The 21,402-nt window shown below is 41.4% G+C and overlaps 1 protein-coding gene across 1 annotated transcript in view; it reads right to left on the bottom strand.

Annotated features, from left to right (window-relative positions):
* The window catches only part of SNAP91 (synaptosome associated protein 91), a 142,702-nt gene extending 128,862 nt beyond the window's left edge, over positions 1-13,840 (bottom strand). Inside the window, exons 1-2 of the mRNA XM_019496851.2 lie at positions 13,702-13,840; positions 12,791-12,950 (exon numbers count right to left, since the gene is read on the bottom strand). Of these exons, the coding sequence (XP_019352396.1) occupies positions 12,791-12,920 (130 nt within the window). The 5' untranslated portion in view covers positions 12,921-12,950; positions 13,702-13,840. The remainder of the gene's footprint in view (positions 1-12,790; positions 12,951-13,701) is intronic.
* Positions 13,841-21,402: the final 7,562 nt, after the last annotated feature.

Consider the following 21,402-nt stretch of genomic DNA (forward strand, 5'->3'; position numbering starts at 1 on the left):
ACAGCATATAGACATGTCACAGTAGACCATGTATTATAACCTGGCTTTAGGCTGCAACCATCTTCCCCAGCCCTGCCCCACAGCCCCACTTACCTCCATGCTCCGGGGTGAAGGAAAAGTCTGAGCCTGAGCCCAAGCCCAGCCTTGGCTGCTTCAGAGGCTCAGGCCCCGCCCTCTCCCTCTGCCTCTGGCTGGAGCTGTGCCAGTCTGCAAGAGCTCTTTGTAAAAGTGAAGAATCCTCAGATTTCTCTGCTAAAAAGAGAAATCCGCATTTTCTCCAATAAAAACCAGGAATCCGTGGCTTTCTCTGTTTTCCCGTGGGAAATGGAAAACCCGGATCCCTGCTGGCCACCAACTCCAGTTTATATGCAGTTCAGAAAACACTGCACTAGTTTCTGTTTCATAAAATATGACAATTTTCTTCTCAGAATGACTGAAAGATGTATGTCTAGAATCAGCAATGCTGCCAGTTACAATATGGTTTGTAAAAGTTTATTATAATCATCTTGCATGTGCCTTTAAAATTCCAAAATATTGGAAATTTAAAAAGTAAAGGAATTGTGAAAAAAGCTGGTCTCAAAAGGAGTGGCTGCTAGCACAAGCTAGCTGAAGTGCATGGAATACTGTAAGCCACCATAAGGGTGAGAAATTGAGGTACTTTCTTTCCTCCCTTGTCAGTCAGTGTTATCACTGATGCCTAGGTTGTTATAAAACTCCTATGTTGCCTTGCTATGATAATGGATACAGGGTTCTATCATTTTCATCCAGTGCCTATTCTTATATGTACAATGCCACAATTAATATTGTTAAAAGAACCACTCTATTTCTTACAGAATCAGATGCATATTGAAATATTAAGTTTCAGTCAGCAGTTATTGGTCTAAGCCACTTCTGTTTTATTTATCTGACTGCCATAATAGAACATCAAGGTTGGAGCTGCTCACTGTTTCAATGTCATGCCTTGAAGGTAGGCCCTTAACTAGACCAGCAATTCTCCACCATGGTACTGCAGTACACAGAGTTGTCCTGAGATTCTTTCCAAGGGTGTTACAAAGTTTGCACACCTAACAGTGCTAACACGATTTGCAAGACAAACCCAGAAATTTCAAATAAAAATCCAGAAGGTTAAAAACATTTCTTCCCTGCTGTGGTCTCTAGGTTTTGGCAACCAAATTGCTCTATTTTTCCGTAGTCAACAAATGAGTGAAAATAAAGAGCTAGCATTTTGAGTGCCTGGAGTCTAAGAAGTTTGAGAACCAATGGACTACATCATCAGCTGCAGCACATTCTGTCCTCAGTGCATTTATCTATCCAACACACCTTGGGATGTGACTTACTCTTTAGAGAGCTTTCCCCTCCCCCCCTTACAAAATAAATCTGAAACTTATTTTAGTTACCTCAACTCCCAAACAAACTAAGATTGGATCCAGCTGCAAGACATTACGGATATTTAAGCACTCTAAAGTTTTGTAATGTGTCTACTTTGAGATGCACTACTATGGTTTAATCTTAAATAGGTATAGTAGCTTGCATTATAAACATTTCGATCAAAAAGTCTTCCATATGCTGGGATTTTTTACTGTTTTTTGCACCACAACACAGAAATGCACTGTTCATTACTGTTATTTTGGGGAAACTTGACATTTGGGAAGATGGCTCTTAGGGAGTAGGCCTAAACCTAGGCCCCTTCAGCTTTGTTCTGTTGAATACAGTCAGCAATGCATTAGAGAAATTTTCTAAGCTGTTATTTAGTTTGAGAGGTGTGAACTAACTTATTCCTCTCAACTACTGATTCCAAAATCTAAACCTTATATTGAGCGCAAACAGATACTGGATTCAGCAGGACATAACATTAAGGTACATGCCCTTAATGTATTCCCTCCTTCCTCTGCTTAGGACCTATTAGAATTTTGGCAAGACTAAGAAAATTGGATGCAACATCATGCTTAAACAACCTTTGAAGTGTATGTACTCGTCATTTTCATCTTGTTTTCCATTGGTAAAATATAGATGCAGGTATATGAGCATGAACTACAAAGCCACCCTTTTACCTTAAAGAAGTTTGTAATAGTTTCCGATTATTGTTCAGAAAAGAAAGCTTGTGACAGTTTCTTTATCCCTGCCCTCAACAGAAGAATTGTTTTAAGTTAGTGAAGAAACTGACAAGCCTTACAGAAGCAACTTAGATTTGGCATGAGGGGAAGCATAATTTTTTCCCATATGGAAATCCCACCCAAGGCTGTTCCAATCTGAACTCTGTGTTCTACTTCAGATGTACAAAGGAGTCATATTTATAGATTGCACCAGTACTCAAAATGTGTTCATACTTAATATGGCAACCTCTTTGGTCTTGATCACACCAAAACAGAGTTAGTTATCCTTTAGTGGACACAGAGTAAGAAACAGACAACCACATCTTTGTGAGCTAAAGTCCTACATTCATATAAAAGTCAACACATCAGCTAAAAGAAAAGCTTTTAGCCTTCCCACTTCTAAAAGAAAGATTCCAGCTGTGTTAGAAATTTGATACAATGATGTTGTTTCTCCAGAAGGAGAAGCAACAGCTGCTGGAGTAAGGTAAACAGGCCACCTGGCTACACCAAAATAGTGGAGGGCCTGTTCATTTTAAAGGGAAAGAGAACAATCCATTGCAGGTTTAACAGAAGCACTTACACTGGATTTTACACTGACAGGGTAGAACGAACGCAGTTTTCTCAAACTGACAAAACTTTGAATTCTGTCAGCCCAGAAGGCAAGAAACAGATCCTAGCTGAATGTCTACCACCAAGAACCATTTCCTCAGACACATGAATTAAGGAACTTTTAATGAGAGAATCCCAAATGAAATCCAGGTGTTAGAGCATGAACAAAGACCATTACAAGATCTCAATCATGAAAGACTGCTTTAGATTAAATCCCTGACCTTGTGGTTATTCTACACTTGTTCTACAACCTGTCTTGCTGTTTTCCCTCTTCTCCTCACCCCCACCATGTGATAGAACTGAAATTACGTGCTGACACCTTCACTTTATCCCCCTTCAAAGATCCCCTTTTGGCTTGCCTGTCAGCAGAGAAAGGCAAACCTGCTGTTCTATCTGGGACTCCCATCAGAATTTAAAGCAAATTTGAAAGTTTTGCTTTCATCCTCTTGCCCTGCCTTACGTTTACCACTATGCATTCTTACTCTAGCTTCTCCAAGACAAGTGTCATAACTGCTTTCCTCAATAAATACGGAGTGCCATGAAGTTGTAGTGTTTTGCAAAGGGTTTACTGACTGTTATAATTCTCCACAAGCTCTAGAGGGCAAGAATGGAACAATACCGGGCACAGTTTGCCAGAATCTGCAGGCCAACAGTTGACCATCTGGTGTCAAAGCATTCATTGTTACTGTGTCAGCTACAGGATAACAGCACTGACTGCAGTGCCAGATTTTTATTGGGACCCTGGGCAAACAAAGTTAGAAGCCCCCCACCAGACAAGGGCAGGTTCCCTTTGCGCCTGTCAGGGGGCTGCAGCTGGGCCTGCCTGGCCTCCCTGACACATCTGAGGCGAGCCAGGGGGTGCAAGTGTTGCTGAAGTGAAGGTGGGCCCAGCCCCAAACCAGCCTGGCCCATCTGCCCAGCCAGGTGTCACACATCATATTTACCATCATTGCCTCAGCATAACTTTTCTGTCCCTTCTTCCCCATCCTGATGAAATAGGCCCCTTATTAGCTCTAGATTGTTAAACCACTTGCACCACTACTGTGGATCCAAATATAAGACTCTGGGAAGGAAGAACGGAAGGTGGCCTTGACCTCTAGCACAATGTCAGTTCAAACTTAAACTGTGCAATTGAAATGCACATCTTTCTTTCCCCTATGCATCTACATAAAGCCATGAAGAAGATACCTGCAGAAAAAAGTGCAAGTGTCAGCAAGAGATGGACAATGTATCCTTTACCTGCTTTATAGCGGTAGGTACAGATGTTTGCCCCATGATCTAGGTCAGAAGCAGCTTGTACATATGTGCACTAGTGCTGGGAGCTATGCCGGGAACCTGGTGTAACTAAGTCAGGATATCGGGAGGGGTAGGCCTTCCCAGCCCCACGGCTGCAATCTGAACACGTACAGGTGTTCACTAGATCAAACTAACCAGTTCCCAAACTAACTTGGTTCATCTCCTCAAGTGAGCTAAACTTAGAATAAACCCACCATTTTTTGCCCAATTTAACCTCCCTGAACATCTGCACACATCAGCACTTAGCTCAACCTAACCCTGGTTAAGTAGATCTAAAATGTAACATCTGTACGTACCCTAAGTGGAGAAGTAGCTGCTGCTGCTGCTCAGGAGTGTGCACCCACTACTATATCTGCATGAACCTTTACTGATGCAAATTTACCCTTTGGCTAACTTACAGCAGTTTTATTGGTAGAAGGGGCAACCATGTATAGCAGTTAGTTAAACAAATGCAGAAATTTTACTGTATCAAATGATGATGCATAAACTGTTTTGAGCTGTTTCCTAGCAAAAGCAGATGTCACTGACTAGTTATTTCCAAGATATTAAAAGTCCCTGGTGGAATAATGTCTAGTGTGATAAGTAGGGATCCTGTATTTTTCTGTTTAAAAACCTTCATCCTTGGAGACCCAGGTAGAAAACTAAGATGTGGCTGGGCTGATCCAGATGGAGATGGTCCTGCTTTAAGCAGGGGGGTTGGACTACATGACCTCCTGTGGTCCCTTCCAACCCTAATTTTATATGATTTTATTATTCTGTGATTCAAGTATCCCGAGTCTAAAAAGAACCTGAATACCCAGTTTAGCACACAGCTTTAACTACAATGGAGTAGCTGCAGTTAGCCAAAAGACTTCACTCCCACTCTGTGGAATTTGGACTTGGCCGTAAGTGATCAACAATAACTTCTAGACTTTATTGCAAGCCACTGTACTGTACCTATCCATGGGAGCATGAATGTAACAAGCCTCCAATAGGTTTTATATATTTTAAAAACACCACAAGCCATCTGGAATGCATATATTTGCTACCAGTTGAATGCTGGACTTGCCTAGCTATTTCAGACCTAAACTTCAAGTGTAATTTATTGTATTAGCTCAAGTCACCTTGATTACCCGTCCCCATCCTTTACTTGGGTCTCACACAGCAACTACCTTCCTCTAAAAGCAGGAGTGTAACAGTCTTCAGAACAAGTCTTATATCTTGCCAACTGGCCCACAGTTAAACTCACTTCTAAGGAGTCAAGAATGACCACAGAATCCATCACCTTCAAAAGTGAAATTAAAGAAAAGCCATTTAAAAACAAAAAACAAACAGTCTCAAGATGGCTATTTTCCACTCAAGTGCAGAATTGATGCTGTCAACATGCAGAATTTGAAGTTCCAGAAGCAGCTTCAGCTTTCAGAAATCCATACTGAATTGATGATCCCTTACAGGTCTGAATGCACCTATACTAGAATCTTATTTTTTTATAGTCTGCCTTCCCCTCCCTGCCCCCCCATCCTTTGAGGAGTTTACCATGATTTGTAGCTGTGGATGAGTACAATCCTAAAAAAAGAAAAGGGAAGAACCAAGAAAGAGGTTGAATTAAAACACAAGGTAGTGAGTGAAATGAAGGAGAAGGAGAAGCCAGTTTCTGGGGCTACACTGCATACTGGAGACTGGACAGAAGAGATTTCAGTTTGCTTCCAAAATACTTCTCTTCAACATTCAGAAGATAAGAAAGGATAGCTAAAAAGGGGATGGGAGAGGGGCAGAGGGAAACACACTTGGCATCCACATGTTCAGATACATTTCCTTTGTCCAGGATAATCACATTTGAGAGACCTTACAATAGATCGAATGCCCTTCAGTTATTTATTTCTATTCTAAAGAAAATATTTCTTCAGTGCAAGTCTTCCAATGCCTCGCTCAAGAAGCCAGATTTCACCAGGAACAAAGAGCAATTCCACCTGTCTAACAAAAAAGATCAGTATCAGTGTAGGACACAGAAGTATCAATGCTTGATGCTGCATGCTGTTCAGGCAGCTACAATCACTACTTTTTACATATAGTCTTTCAAATGGGGAAAATACATAACAATAAGGCTGACCTATTACTTTAAGCAGGTACTTTCCACCAGTAAATGCTTTTGCAGGGGCCAAACGAAGTACACCACACTATTACAGACTGTGGCTAATGAACAACTTTTTTCAAGAAACAAGGTCAATGTCTTAGCATTAAGTTGAAACATGCAAAAGTTGCCATTACGTTTGATCCAAAAATATAGTAAAAAATTATTGTCATGAAGTAGATTTAGTCCTCTGGTAAAAGGAACAATCCCAGTGTCCATCAATTCCAAAAGCTAAATTTCTTCAGTCAGGCAACATCATTTCTCAGTTCCTTTCTGCCCAGACCTTCAGCAAACTAGTTCTAGGCTAGATACTAGAAAAAACAATTCAACTACCCCATTTGGATCTGGTATAAAGAAAAGTCAAGCCAAATGCCATCTATTCGCTAATCAAACTAGAGACCTAAATGGCTTAGTTTCCTTACTGAAGCAAGACAGATTGAGCAAGGTAAACAGAAGGGAATCCTTTTGGGCCTCACAAGGGAAAGAGAAGCTCCAAGACATCCCAAAGAAAAGAGATCCTAAATTTCACACATTAGCAATATGTCATATTCAATGATAGCTATAGAAGAGACACATTAACTTGAATAGTCTCTGAATTTCAGTACTTGTTGCTACTGACAAAGCATTCTCTGGAGGAATCTCAACATACTGCTTCCCCAGTAAAAACAGAACGATTCTGCAGACTAGTGGTTTATGTTTCTTTAAAGTGGAACTAGTCCTTTATAAATCTTTATGAAGTGTACATAGTTGACATCCGACCTTTGGCCACCATCAGCTTAGGGGGATTCAAAGAAGCCAACACATTGTTCTAAAAACAAAATGACAAGTATGTAGTGCAGTAAGTCTCCAGGTTATCTTGCTATGATCATCAGAACAAACACCACACCCTTGAAACTGGGCAAAAGCTGTTAGTTATTAGTTTAGCATCACCTAGTCAAGGCCTTGTTTTAGAAAGTTTACTGGCAGCCTGCTGCCTACCCATAATGAAATAGAAATTAATCTACCTTGGACAACTCAAATGCTGGACTCCCAGTATAATACCTGGGAGAATCTGGGCCCCAAACCCTTCTCAGTGGCTCCCATTACCTGAGAAACATGCAAAACATATCAGTCTGCAGAACACCCCTTCCCTCTCCTTCAGCCAACCCATAATTAAAATACAAGTCCATGAAGTAAACCAGAAGTTTGTCATCTTCATTTTGTTACTGCTCACACAGGAGTCCAACTCAAAAAGAGAGCAGTTCAGTAAACAAGCTGTGCGGAAAACCTAACTGCAACACACTCAAATGTATTACAAAAGGAGAACCATGTCAGACTGTACATGTGCAGTAGTTCTTGGTTTACATATAGACTGAAAGAGCATGGGGTGGAGGGATACAGCAGAACTTCCCTATATGGAGGGGAAAAAGACAGAAAAATGCTCCAGTTGGTCTCCATTCTGGATTTCTTTCCCTCTTCCCAAATTAGGTCACTTGTATGTCAAAGTGACCTGTGAAGATGTAGAAAATGATATGCCCAAAAAGGAAGGTGTAGCTATGGGTTTTCCAAGAGTATAAGGTTTCCTTGGCAAGATATATACGAGGTTAGCCATCAGTATCTCCCAAGTTTAGTCTACCTTCATAAGAAGTTTAGTTCTTATAAATGTAAAAATGGTCTTTCAAATATAAAGCAGAGTGCAAATCAATGATCTTGCCTTCCTTGGCCTGCAGGGACATGTTCTAGTATGTTTGGAAGAACTGAAAGAACTAGCAAAGAATATAAAAAGCCTAACAGAACATGTTTTGTTAAGGAAATAGAGATTTATAAAAAAAAAAAAATGAAGCTTATGCAACTTTCAAAGCCATTAATAAACAGATTTGAGTCATGCTTCTGACTTGGGAATAAGAAAGCAACTGGTATCAGAGTACATTCCATTTTTCCAGCAGCCAGACACAGGGTGGCAAGATGAAATTGAAATATAATTATTATCCAGCCATGCATTAGAAGCTTATCAAGCTAGACACTATGAACATACAACAAGTAACAACATCTTTCCACATGCTGAAGCCCAGGAGCAGCATTACTTTGTCTATTGTGACTGGATGCTTGCATAGTTCAAAACTGGAAGCCAGAGTGTCATTGATAGATACTATGACCCAAGTCAGTATAAACTAAACAAAAATTCTATAAGAGTAGTGTAAGAAATGTGTCTTCCTGAGCTAGCATACCCCCACTCACCCAAAACCCCACTGCCTTTGCGCATCTTGGTGGCAAACATGGATTAAGTTGAACTGTTTGCTTCATTTGCTTTTTATATACTCCATTTACTAGCCACCCTTCAAATGAGTGTTAAAAATTACAATTAGGTCCAAGAAACAGATTTTTCTATATAAACACATACAAGACTATAATAAAGACTTCCATATCTACAAAAAGTTGCCTTATACAGACCCACACACCCCACAGATTTATTCACTGGCATCCAACTTTCCACTCCTCACTTTCTAGGCTTAATTCAAGCCTCACAATTTTAACTAGGACTTTATCAAAGTGTTTACACTTGGCTAAATATCCATGAAATGTAAAATACACAGATCACCAGTTCCTTTTAGAACCTGATGTTCAAAACTTCATATTTTCCAGCTACAAGTTATTGCCCCATCACTCATCTTGTCAGCTAAGGAAAGACTAGATGAAATACAGCAGCTCCATCATTTGGACATTCTTTCAATTTCTTTCTATAGTTTGTTCTGGCGTTCCTTCCCTTCCTCTACCACCCTGAATGTTCTCTGGATGATCTCTCTTTACAGATCTTTAGAAGTACCATTTATATTATACTTATATGCACTTAATATTTAACTTTCAGCTCCTTGCCCATCAACTAAGATGAAGTTGAAAATTCTTCAGCCTGCCTTCTCTGCTTTTGAAAAGAATTATCCCAGCTGACATTATCACTTGCCTGCAATCCCATACTGTAAAATAATGGTTCTGAAATTTCAGACTTGTTAGATGCAACCCCCCAAGATTTGACCTTCTCTGCCTAAGACTGAGCTCTCATTCTGATGAGATAAGCCACCTCCTCTGGCTTCTCTCCACCTCCTCAGTATATACTCCACCCACTGAGCCTATTCAAGAACCCAGCTGTACTCCACTGAATTCCAGAATCCTTCCACTAGCCCTACCTCTTCACTACCTTGATCAAGTTTCCATGTACTTTTAAAGCATTTCCCCAACTCGCCTACTCTTGCGCATTACACTGCTACTCTGGACTCCCTGAGCCTGTTTGTTCATAACAGCCTTCACTGTTTCTTCCTTATCCCCAAGCACTGCATGTACCATGCATAAACTACAGCATTAAGCCATTATTCTCTCTTTAAGAACCATATCCTACCATTTAATCAAAAAACAAAACAACACACCCAAACCTGGATTGAGAGACAACCCCTGGCTACTAACTGAAGAAAGGACCACAATAAAGATTGTTCCACACAGGACGTAGGACAATCATGTTGAAAGCTGTTCCTGTCATGTGGCTACCCACACGTCACCTGTGTCCCCCCCGAGACTGGCTGCCACTGAAGCCGCCGCCATCTTCTGCAGGCGGTCACTGCTTGCCACCCACCCTCCCGCTGCAAAGGCAGCTGCCGGTATCTTTGGACAGTTTCTGCTCCACCGCAGACTACAAGGGGTGCCCACCCAGTCTTGGGAGGCACCAGTCTTACATGGTTCCTGTCAATACCAAACTGGGCCAGATTCAAAACAGTGACCTAGAAATTCAACACTCCACATCTCATTACCATTCCCACTCTGACAAAACCTTAAGGTGTTGGGGCACCCCCAGAGATGCACCCTAGGTTTGTGCAAGCCTACTGGTTCCCCACTCTGTGGAATGGGAATACCCAGGTTAATCATTTGCTCAGAAATCACAATTCACCCTGGGCAGCTTGGGAAAAGAACAGAAAGAAAAGGGGTTTGTTATCAGGAAGAACAAATTATATAAACAAAGTGATCAAATGAGTTGACAGTGATGTACGGTAAAACAAAATGGACAAAATCCTCATCTTATGCTCAGACTATAGCCTAGCCCTCCAAAAAGTTCCTGTGAAAAATCTCCCAGGGTCAACCTCCTCAGTCAAAGCTAGGTCCCTCAACCAGGCACCTCCATCCCCCTCCCCTCCTTACAAGGAGCCCCTGCCCAATGGTCACTGCCTCCAGAACACTTCATACAGCCTTCCCCCACTAGCCAGAGAATCCCCTTAGAGTGTTTCTGCCTGTGGATCCATGGCACCCACCATGCCCTTTTACTGTTTTTCTGTTTCTTTCTAATTTCTACTACTAGGTCCACCAGCCTCAAGTCTCCCTTCCCACTTCTGCTGTTTTAAGATAGGAAGTATTGCTCTAGCCATCTGAAATGCTTCTCTATCTGTTGGGCACCGGATTCTTCAAATCTCATAGTTCCCTGCACTTACCATTAGTTTCCATCATTGAAAGTCTTAAGACAAGCATGAAGAGCTGTCATTTGAAACCTTTACTCTTTTATTCCTCATTCCACGTCTACAGCTGTTCGCTGAACTTTAAGATCTAGTTATACAACTAAACATGCATCTTCATATTCAATGACCCACTTCTTGAATGTTGTCATATCTGCTTTATGAACAAGTTTAAGTTTTATACGTTTTACTATCATTAACCCTTCAGTGGCAAAATTGATTCAAGTCTTGATTCCTGTTCACAAGCAACACTATTTTGAGTAACTGTGTTAACAAGTCTTTAAAGATGGGCCTGTTTAGGGTATCCCACCCTGAACATCTACAGCTAGATTAGATAAATAGTTTGAGTTTATTTATAGCACAGGGATGCTCAACATAAAAGGATAATTCATCCATCAAATTTTGGTCAAAAGACAACTCGCTGCTATGCAGATCTCTCAGAGCGATTAAAGGCATCGTTACATCTTTAAGAACTTAAATGTTATGGCTAAATTTAAGAAGTTACCATTAGCTGGGACGTGGTGCACTTTCCCATTTTCTTGTCTCTTGCCACTGTATTTCACCTACATACAGAAACTCAGTCATTCCATAGATGACTCTATGCTTTTGTTTTCTTCCCCATAACCTCTCTGCTGCAGTGATAAGTTGTTAAATAGTTAATACTGTTACTTAAGCACATTGAGTATACCATAAGAGGTGTTAATGAGGTACAAGGGAAGAAGGAAGAGTTCACAACCCCCAGAGGCATGGTTTTAAGCCTGCAGATTCAAGACAGCACTGCTAGCTTTAACCATAACTAGAAACTTAAAAGAAAAGATGGACTCTGCTGAAATGAGGTGTGACATGTGGGCCACATTACAATCAAGTGGCCCAGATATGGCCTATAACTGTTTGATGAGAGCATTGTAACAGGGGATGACACTAGTCTGTGCTGACTAGAAAGCTTATTAGGTATGCAGAGACAGGCAAAACTATGTTCGGTAACATATTTGTACATAGTAGCTTCAGATAAAGATGTTGACACCTCACCCACCATGCCCCATTCAGATATCAGGAATATCTAGAGCACACTGACATGCAAGTCTCATCAAGTGCTCAAATATACTTAGAAAATGACTATATGCTGCATGTACCCAAACAGCACACAAAACAGAAAAGATTAATATTTACAGTAAATTCCAAAATAAGTTAAAACTACAAGAATATTTACATACACATAGGCTAATATTTACCCTATATTACAAACACTGGTTAAGAGAGAGAGTTATAAGATAGTATTTCCTAACCCGCATTAGGATGTTTCTTATTGTAATCAATTTCCAAAACTAAAAGAAAACCTCTTACTGTTTGGGTACATAACATGTGCCCTGTTGACAGGTTTCAAATTATTTGAAGATCACAACTGATATACAAAATCTAGTTCAACACCACAAAATTTAAGTCTTTAGTCACTCTACCCATCACTCTCCAGAGGTCCAAACTGAAGCCACACTGGATCAGAGAGAACACTAATGTTTCAATTGCTTTGATAATTTCACTTGACTCATGTTATTTTCAGTGATACAGTGACCTCATTCGCTACCCTCCATTTCATGCTTAAACTGCTGTATGTCCACTAAATTATAAACCTCAGCGTGCAACAGCAAAACCACCAGCTCAATAAGACACTGTGGGAACCACCATCAGAGGAGGAGATCAGACAGTGCCCTCTTGCAGGCAAATGGGTCCCTTAGAATCAGAGCCTTTGTAACTCACTAAAATAGTCAATCTGCAGCCCCTTATTCAAGAAAGATCTGGTCTTAACATGGTCATTGGAGATCAACCCCTCTGCGAGTTTATCTACACACATGGACATACACCTATGGGTCATCTGGCTAAATTCAACTCAATTCCTACTGCAGCAGTGGAGAGGCATATTTAGTTCACCTCACTGCCTCTCAATTTTCGTTGGCTCTACCATTTAGGATACACTAACCGGTCAAAACTGGAAGACAGAGGTCAAAACGAGGAAAAACCAGTGGCTGGGAAATCAACATTATGCAATCACGGGAGATACTCAGGAATAAAACCATCCTTCTTTTAGAATCTCATAAGCCCTGTGATCATAATGCTCCGGCTAAAGGCCGCACTGCTAAAGCCATGTTGAAGAGCAGGGGGTAGGCCACCTCCTTGGTGCGGAGAGCTTATATAAAAGCAAAGAGAGAGATGCTTACAGTCCAGGTGCTTTTTCTTGGGCCCCATCACTTCATGCGTGGTTGCTTTGCAGACGGCTCTGGCCACAGCCGATCCCGTAACGCTGTACTGAGCAGCTGCGATGCGATCTGTCAGCGTCTGACCCGACATCTTCGGCTAATGTTAACGCTGCTGCCTCTTCTGCAAAGGCAGGGCGGGCGGGCGGGCGGGCGGGGCAGGGGGTTAGGGAGCAGAAACACAAGGAAGGAAGGGGATTTTCCCGGTTTAATGCCAGGGCCAGGGCAAGCTGCACTCCTGCCAGCAGCCTGGCCCTTTCCAACAAGCAATGATGAGAAGAAGAAAAAAAATCCCTGCCCCCCACCTGCCTTTGCATTACCACACCGTGTTGTGGGATCCACAGGGGGGGGGTTTAGACACTGCGAGGGGATTAAGAGAGAGATGGTGCAAACATAATGCACCAGACCCTGGGGAAGGTGGGGGCAGGGAAGAAAAAAAAAAAAATCCTTCCTCCCCTCCCCCGCTCCTCCATCCCTCGGGCGGCCGCCTCCCCGCCACTGGGGGACGAGGGGTGGGATGGGGAGGTTACCCCCGGGACAAGGCTCAGCCACTGCAGCTCGCCGCCCGCAGGGGGAGGGGGATTATCTTCGCCTTGCGCCATGTTGTGCCCTTCCCCCCCGCCCCGCCCCGCCCCGCAGCCGCCCGCACCCACGCGCCGCCGAGCCCCCGGCCGCGGCCTGCACCCCCCGCCCCGCCGGCCGGGCGCGGGCCGCATCCCCGCAGCGCGGATGGCGCGGGCCGGAGGCTGCCATGGGACCTGTCAGCGCCTGCTCGCCGCCGCCGCCGCCGCTGCTCGCAGGGACGCACCGCCTCCTCCCGCAGCCCCGGCCCCGCCCCGCCGCAGCCCCCCGAGCCCAGGTGCGCGGGCATGTACCGGCCCCGCCGCCGCCCTGCGCCCGCTCCGGCTCCGGCTGCCCGCCCGGTGGCTGCTCAGCGCAGTCAGGTGACCCGGCGCGGCCGTGAGGCGAGGCGAGGCAGCCCCCGCGCCGCGCTCTTCAAGGCGACGCCCAGCCAGGATGCCCGGGACCCGCCTCCCGCGCGGCCTCCCCACCTGCCCCTGCCCTTGCCCTTGCCCCTGCCCCTGCCCCGCCTCGCGCCCCGGCCGGCCGCAGGGGGCGGGAGCCGCTGGGAGGTGCCATCCCCGGGTCCTCCCCGCCACGCGCGCCCCGGACCGGCCGTGGCCAGGCACGGCAGCGCCCTTCTGCCCCCGGTCCAGCTGGGAGCAGTGCTTCTTAACCTGGGCATCGCAGACGTGTCCAAAGATGACTGGGATCAAGCACAAGGGTGGAAGTGCGAAGGGGTGTGCACCTCGGTTTGAAGGTTTTTAGGCATGGAAAAATAAAAAAGGTTGATGAGGATTGTACTGTGGGCAGAGAGAGAGGAAGGTGTGTCCAGTTTTGGGGCCCCCACTACAGAAGGGGTATGGATAAATTGGAGAGTCTGGCAGAGGACAGTGAAAATGGTGAGGGGGCCCTGTGGGGAACAGGATTTATTTAGTTTGGAGAAGAGAAGACGGAGCTGGGATTTAATAGCAGCCTTCAGCTACCTGAAGCGGGGTTAGGGAGAGGATGGAGCTGGACTGCTCTCAGTGGTGGCAGATGACAGAACTGAGGTCCCTTCCAACCCTGATTTTCTGTGATTCTAGTGTATGTATATATATACATTGGGAGCTAAGCTGCGTAGTGAAAAGCATATACATATATATATGTATATGTACACACACACATACGTATATATACATTGCATGCTAAGCTGTGTAGCGAAAAGCAGAAGGATTCAAGCAATTCATCCCACGACTCGCCCTTCCCTCCCCCAACTTTACGGCTGAGCTTTTTTTTAAAAGCCTTTTTTAAGACAGTTGCGTTCAGTCAATTTATTTACCTTTGAATTTTCTCTAATTAACCTCTCTCACTCTCTGCTCCTACAGCAGAGCAAGACATGGATTTAGAGCTGAATGTAACACTGGTTGAAGAAATAAGTCTCGTGTCAGGCTAAGGTGCAATTGGAATTGTCCTTAAGACATCTTTTCTAAACCAGGGTGAGATGAGGAAGGATAGGATCAAAAGCAGCTGGAGAATCATTGGCAAACTGAATAACATTGTGAGTTCCCCATGGGATGACAAGGTCCAACGGTCACAAACTCCTCCAAGACTGTTTCAGGCTGGACATAAGGAAGAATTTCTTTACTGTCTGAGCCCCCAAGACCTGGAACAGACTGTTGCCAGAGGTGGTGTAATCACCTACTCTGGACTCCTTTAAGAGTCAATTGGACTTTTATCTTGCTGGGATCCTGTGGCCCCAGCTAACTTACTGGCCCTGGGGCAAGGGGTTGGACTCGATGATCTTCCAAGGTTCCTTCCAGCCCTAACGTCTATGAAATTTCAGTGCAGTCCAAAAAAGGTAAGTCCAGAAAGGTAAGGCCCTGGACTCAAGAACAGAACAGCCCCAGAAAGTCATAGATACCCCAGGAAGAAAAATTTCAACAAACATCACAGCCCCTTAAACTCATGTGGCAAACATCACATGGCAAATTATACACCAGTCTCCATTTAGGGTAATTTCTATCCAGAATAAGGGAGTTTCTTCTTTGGACAGATGTTCATTTGCATGTAGTTATCCTAATATACTTACCTTCTTGCTTTTGCCTCAAGGTTCTCTGTCTCCAGGTAACTCCATTCATGTAGCCATAGTGTAAAGCATGTGTTGTAAAGATGTGGTAACAAACGAGATAATACTTCTGCATCTCTGACAAAGTAAAGACAAATCAATCTTTAAGGCAAATGATGAAGGCCAACAATAATTACTAGAGATGGATATGGAGAGGCAAAGTAGTCTTTGCAAAATTTAGGTGGTGGTATTTGGTTGAAAACCTGATTTAATTACAGTAAACTTTCATTATGAAGTGGATTGAATAAACCTACAAAAACTATTAGGGTCAGACATAATCTTGAAGTGAATCAAATGAACCTATAAAGAGATTATTAGGTTTATATTGATGCTGTAGATGTATTATTTGAAAAGCCTTTATGCTTAAATTCATTTGTGTGAAATCAAAGTATTTTTTAAAGTATCAAGTATCTCAAAGCCATGGCTAATGCACAGATGTTCACTGACTTAGAAGGAAGTGAAATTACATTGTTTGGGCAAGGACAGTGAAAGTAGGGTTTATGGTTTTAAATCAGTTTTAAGTGGCACATATATATCTCCATGCATACTGAACTATGTGGGTTGATTAAAAAATATGAACAAAATTGTCTCATCTGAAGGACTGGATGAATCAGGAGAATTGTCAAAGGGCCGAGTCTTTTATGTTTAAGTCACTGACTCAAATCTAGAGGAGTTAAGTGGTGACTGATAGTTTTAAAAATGTTTGATAGCTGATGCTTAATATGTTGATTGAGTCTGCCTTGGAAAAATGTCACCAAGTCCATCACCCCAATTGCCAGAGTTATCACATATCCTGACAGTCTCAAGATGATAGAGGACCAAAATTAAATAGGTATAGTGTCAGACTTGTCTATCAAGCTGGTGGCAGGCATCCATTGCAATGGCATTGAGGCCCAACTCCCCTTTCACTATTGGGTATTTCTTCTAAGTCAACGTTTAATTCTAATGGCAAAACACCACGAACAAGGATCCTGGTTTTCTCTGATTTAAAAAAATCCCCAATTTTCAGTTAAAAAAAGGAACCCCAAATCCACATTTTTCCATGATTAAAATGAAACATCACTATATATATATATATATATATATATATTTTTTTTTTTTTAAATCAGAGAAAACCAGGATCCCTGCTCATGAGGAATCTTACTTTGTCACTTTCCATACTGTTCCTCCTCCATGGTTAAATAGTACGATAACCCTGTAGCATTGCACTAAAGTCATGTCACTGATATTGTTTCAGATCTAAAGTATCTCCTGTCAGTTGAAGGTTTAAAATAATTTGTTATAGATGCTAAAACTACACATAAGATTTAATGATCATGAAGTGCTATCATTAAAAAAACTGAAGTTCAGGAATTCTTAAGATCCTGGCTAGAATATGTTACCATAAGTAACATGCAAACTTCAAGTGGAAAAGATCACTACATAATTGAATTATGGTGAGGAATGTTGTGGGGTCTCCAAATAGCTGGAATACACATTTCTTCATCTACTTTTGAAGTAAAATAAATTAATTGGGTGAGTTTTGACTGATGTGGTACTGCATACATTATAATATGCTGCTTTTAGAATGAACTTAAAAATACAATCTGTTCTTTTGAGGATATGCTATTAATCAGTTAAGGAAACCCATATGAATGATAAGGATTGAATATTTTGCACATAAAGAGACAGTTCATTGAACTGTCAGAAGTATACCACAACACGAGCTTTTCATCTGTTATACACAGTTCTCAGTGGACAGTTGTTACCCACTATGAGAATACACAACAAGATCTCAAACACAAAACTTTTTTTAAAAGAGCCCATAAATTAAGTCACAGCTAAACAGCTATGAAATGTTTTATTAACATTGCTCAAACTAGCCGGGTTATTGATTGGTATCATAATCTGTTGTAAATAAAATTTCCAAACTGGAATTAAATCCTTCTGAGGAAGATGGTAGGATTTTCAGAGTTTCAGTGTTTGGGTAAATCTGCCCTTTTTTTCCCTACAAAAGCAAAGAACATAACGATTGCAGGATCTTAATATTTTCATAGTTTCTGAATGTAACATTCACAAAATTATATCATTTCAAAGAAGAGATAATGATGCCTGGGCAGCACGAATGAAAGGACTCTGAGAATTTTCTGAGATGGAAAGACTGAAAAGAAGAGCTAAACTTGGATACTTCTGATGGGGGAGAGTCTAAATAAACATTAGGCTGCTCCATGCACGTTTATAATATAGTTTTATAATAAGAATATCTGCAGTATTTGTCATAGTATTTATCAACTATTTCACTAGTGTCTCAGCTATATGAAAAAAGATCTATTTCCCACAAATGTGTAACAGTCATCTTTAACTGTTGAGTTGTTTAAAATAAAAATACTAATGTTTTTAAAGAACCTTAACCTACCTTGTATTTTAGTGTGAGTATCAATATTTATGGTAGTGTAGTATGTGAGAAATGATCTTTCTGAGGTGCTAAAAGGACACACTAAAGGACACACATGTTCTCTGTATCATTATAAAATAATTAAGTTCATGTTTATTTTGTTTTAGTACCAGGTGATTTCAATAGACTAGACAAGACAGGCAATTAACATTCATAGTTATGTCATGTTCTAGTCTTTGGCAGTAAGTGTGTCTCTGAATTCCCGTCGGGTAAGGAATGGTTTGACAAGGGTTTGGAATGTCCTGAACTTCAAAAGGTAGGAAGCTATTTTTTAACTGAAAAATTATAGTGGGGGGGAAACCCCACAAAGTGTTAAAGGGCTAATTTTATATTTTGTAATTTGGATCATTCCAATTCCTTGCCAATTTTTCCCTAACTTGGATTCTGCAGCTCAAACTACTAAGGAAAATAGCCTTTAAAGAAAGTGTAAGCACTTAAACAATAACACTGTTCTCTACTAATATCTGGGCTTAGGTAACCAATATCTACCGCAGCATGAAACTCTAGCTACAGGTGGTCCTTGGACTTACGTCACAATTGGTTTCTGAAAACTGCATCTTAAGTTGAATCGTCATAACTCGGAACCTGTTTTCCCATAGGAACAATGTTATAAGTGGGGGATGGGTTCCTGAACCAAGGCCCAATACCCTATTTTCACCAAAAATAACCCAGAATTTTGTACTCAATCAATAATAGATGAGTAATATAGCTACATTAATGTATTTATATTGTAAATAACAATCATATTGATTTGGAAGAACTTCTTTGAGGTGACTGCTGGAAAGTCAAAACAGGGTCTCAATTTATAAACGTTGTAAGTGCCATTAGTCATAACTCGAACGTCGTAAAGTTGAGGACTACCTGTATTTCATGAAGACAGTCTGTGTTGGTATCAGAAATTTCTGCCAGTGTAGTGTTCAGTTATATCACTAACAACCACATCAGGAGCTGTTCAGTACTTAACAGAATGAGGGTTTATGTAAAAAAAAAAGCTAGTGGTCCAGAAGAATTTAGTAGCATCTGCTCTTATCCAAAAAAAAAAAAAGAAGAAAATATGTTAGAAAACTTATTATTACATTCAATTTCTTTGTCAAAGATCGGGATTTGACAAAAACAGTATCAAGGGAACCTCTTCTGTTTTCTGTTATAATTCATTTACTTATTATCTATACTCTGAGCTAATATTGGCATCTAAACAATCCAGGAGGCTTTTGAAGTCATGAATGTGGTTACCCTGAGTTAAATAGAAGGAACAAATTAAAACATGTTTTAGATGTGGAAACAAGAAGACACTGTTAAAAAGTATCAAAACTTGTAGCAGAGGTGATATCTTTTATTAGACCAACTAGATATTTGCAAAAAAAAATCTTTATTTGCAAGTTTTTGGGCACAGGCACCCTTCATCAGGCATAGGAAATTAAAAAGTAAGTCTTTTAAAAATATTCACTGTTTGCCTGTTCAGAAACAAATAACTACTGTAGTGAAAATAAAGAATGAAAGCCATCACATATGTTATACCATATTTGGTAGTAACGGGCCCATATGAATACACCCATTACCTATTAAAATCAATGGACACTCCATGATCCCCACTGATATGGCCTCAGCAGCATGTGGGTTACATCCTTTTACAGTTGTTTCCCCAGATCTTGTTGGGATGAGATGAGAGCTTCGCTATGGATTGCTTGCTTTCCAGTCTCTCTATTATCAACAATATGTTGACTAGCTCTTCAATAATATATCTCTGAGATGTGTTCTTAGAGTATATACCTATAAATACAGAACAGTCAAAGACAAGTTCAACATTTGATATATGACACAATGTTATCTTATAGCAGAGAATTACAACTATATTGTTTAGAATTTCATATGTAGAGTTGTCTGCTTCCTGAACATTTGATTACAGCTAAATAAAAAGTAGAGACTGAAGAGGGTGCCTAGATCACCCAGTCTTTCTCTCTGTCAAATCAAGAATAGCTTTCTGTTGTAAATTTAATAATTTTAAACACTCATTTTTTAAGTATACCAATTTTATGTCACTGTCCTGGCAGACATTTTTGTCCATGTAAAAAATGGTGTTGCAGGCTTGAGCCAACATCCCACAGTAACTCTGAGGATCCAGACTCATCTTATCCTGGTGGCCTCTGTTGTTTTTTTTTTGTATGGAGATGAGTTTGTTTCCCTTTAAAAATCACCCCCATAACAAACAAATATTATACTTCTGTCAGATCTAGTCTGACCTTATGTTAGCTGTTGCCTAAAGGCTCATTGCCTTGTTCTCATCTTTCTTCTCTGCACAGTATGACCATAACTGGAGAGTGACATCCATTGGACATGGCTGATGGGACTTTGGTGGCTGATAGGGGTATATGAGGTAGTATGTTGGTAGCTCACTTATTCCTGGCACCATAACTTCTTTCTTGTTCTATATATCTCTGTCCTCTCCTTTCATTCTGCCCCTTTTTTCCATACATATTTTTCTAAAGATTTTAAGATTCTGGATTATTACTTTTTTATATTTGCTTAAGTCCGGTGCTCACTTTCCTTTTATGCTATTTTCTTTTCCTTCCTTCTTCTTTTTTTTGGGGGGGGGTTGTTTCCATTTATATTTAACTGTTTTTAATTCTTTGATTGTTCTTTTGTCCCGTGCTTGCTCCCTTTTTTCTTTCCCCTCCCTCCCCCATACTTCTATTTCCTGTCTGTTCTTTTTATTTTTTCTCCCTCCTTCACCAAAGGCACAATTAGATTAGATAGCGGGCCCCCAGATCAGTAAGACAAAGAGCCACAATTTGGGACTGTGCTGGGAAGCAAGGGAAAATGCTCAGGGACCAGAAGCAGCTGGAGTTCATTAACCTCCAAAGTTATCAGTACAGAGTACATAAAAAGAGAGGAGGGAAGAGGCAGTATTGCTAATGAGCCATGCTGAAGGACTTGTGCTAATTTTTTTTGTATTTTTGGTTTTAAACATTGTGAAAAAGGATTTGGAGCTCCCTTCTTTTTCCTCCAGAAAGGACTAATTGCATCATTCTAAAATAAGAGGTGCTTTTTTATGCCTTATCCAAAGACAGGGCAGTCAAGGACTAGTCCAGTTTAAGCCCTAAAGAGTGCTCTGGTTTTGGTTTGTTTCAGTTCCTCTTATATCATGGACTATGTTGATGCTTTGCCTGTTTTCCCATTACTATGATCTCACATCTCCAAGTCTAATTTTTCTTTTCCTAATCTTTCCTGACAAATGTCTCTGCTCCCTTTTGGTCTTTGATTCTTCTCCTTCATCTTCTCTTTGTAGCTCAATCCCAATTTCCCCTCCCATGTCATTATTCGTCTAGTTTAGCTTCAAATTTCTGGCACACCCAGTGTTACCCTATGTTCCCTGCTCCTAGACCAGTAGTGTATATACAGCCTTTCTGGCAGAGCTGGCTGTAACCATGGTGACAGCAGCTGCCTTGAAGAGAATTGCATAGTGCCAGCAACCAA

Source organism: Alligator mississippiensis, chromosome 1 (genome assembly GCF_030867095.1).
Source record: "Alligator mississippiensis isolate rAllMis1 chromosome 1, rAllMis1, whole genome shotgun sequence".
NCBI lineage: Eukaryota > Metazoa > Chordata > Crocodylia > Alligatoridae > Alligator > Alligator mississippiensis.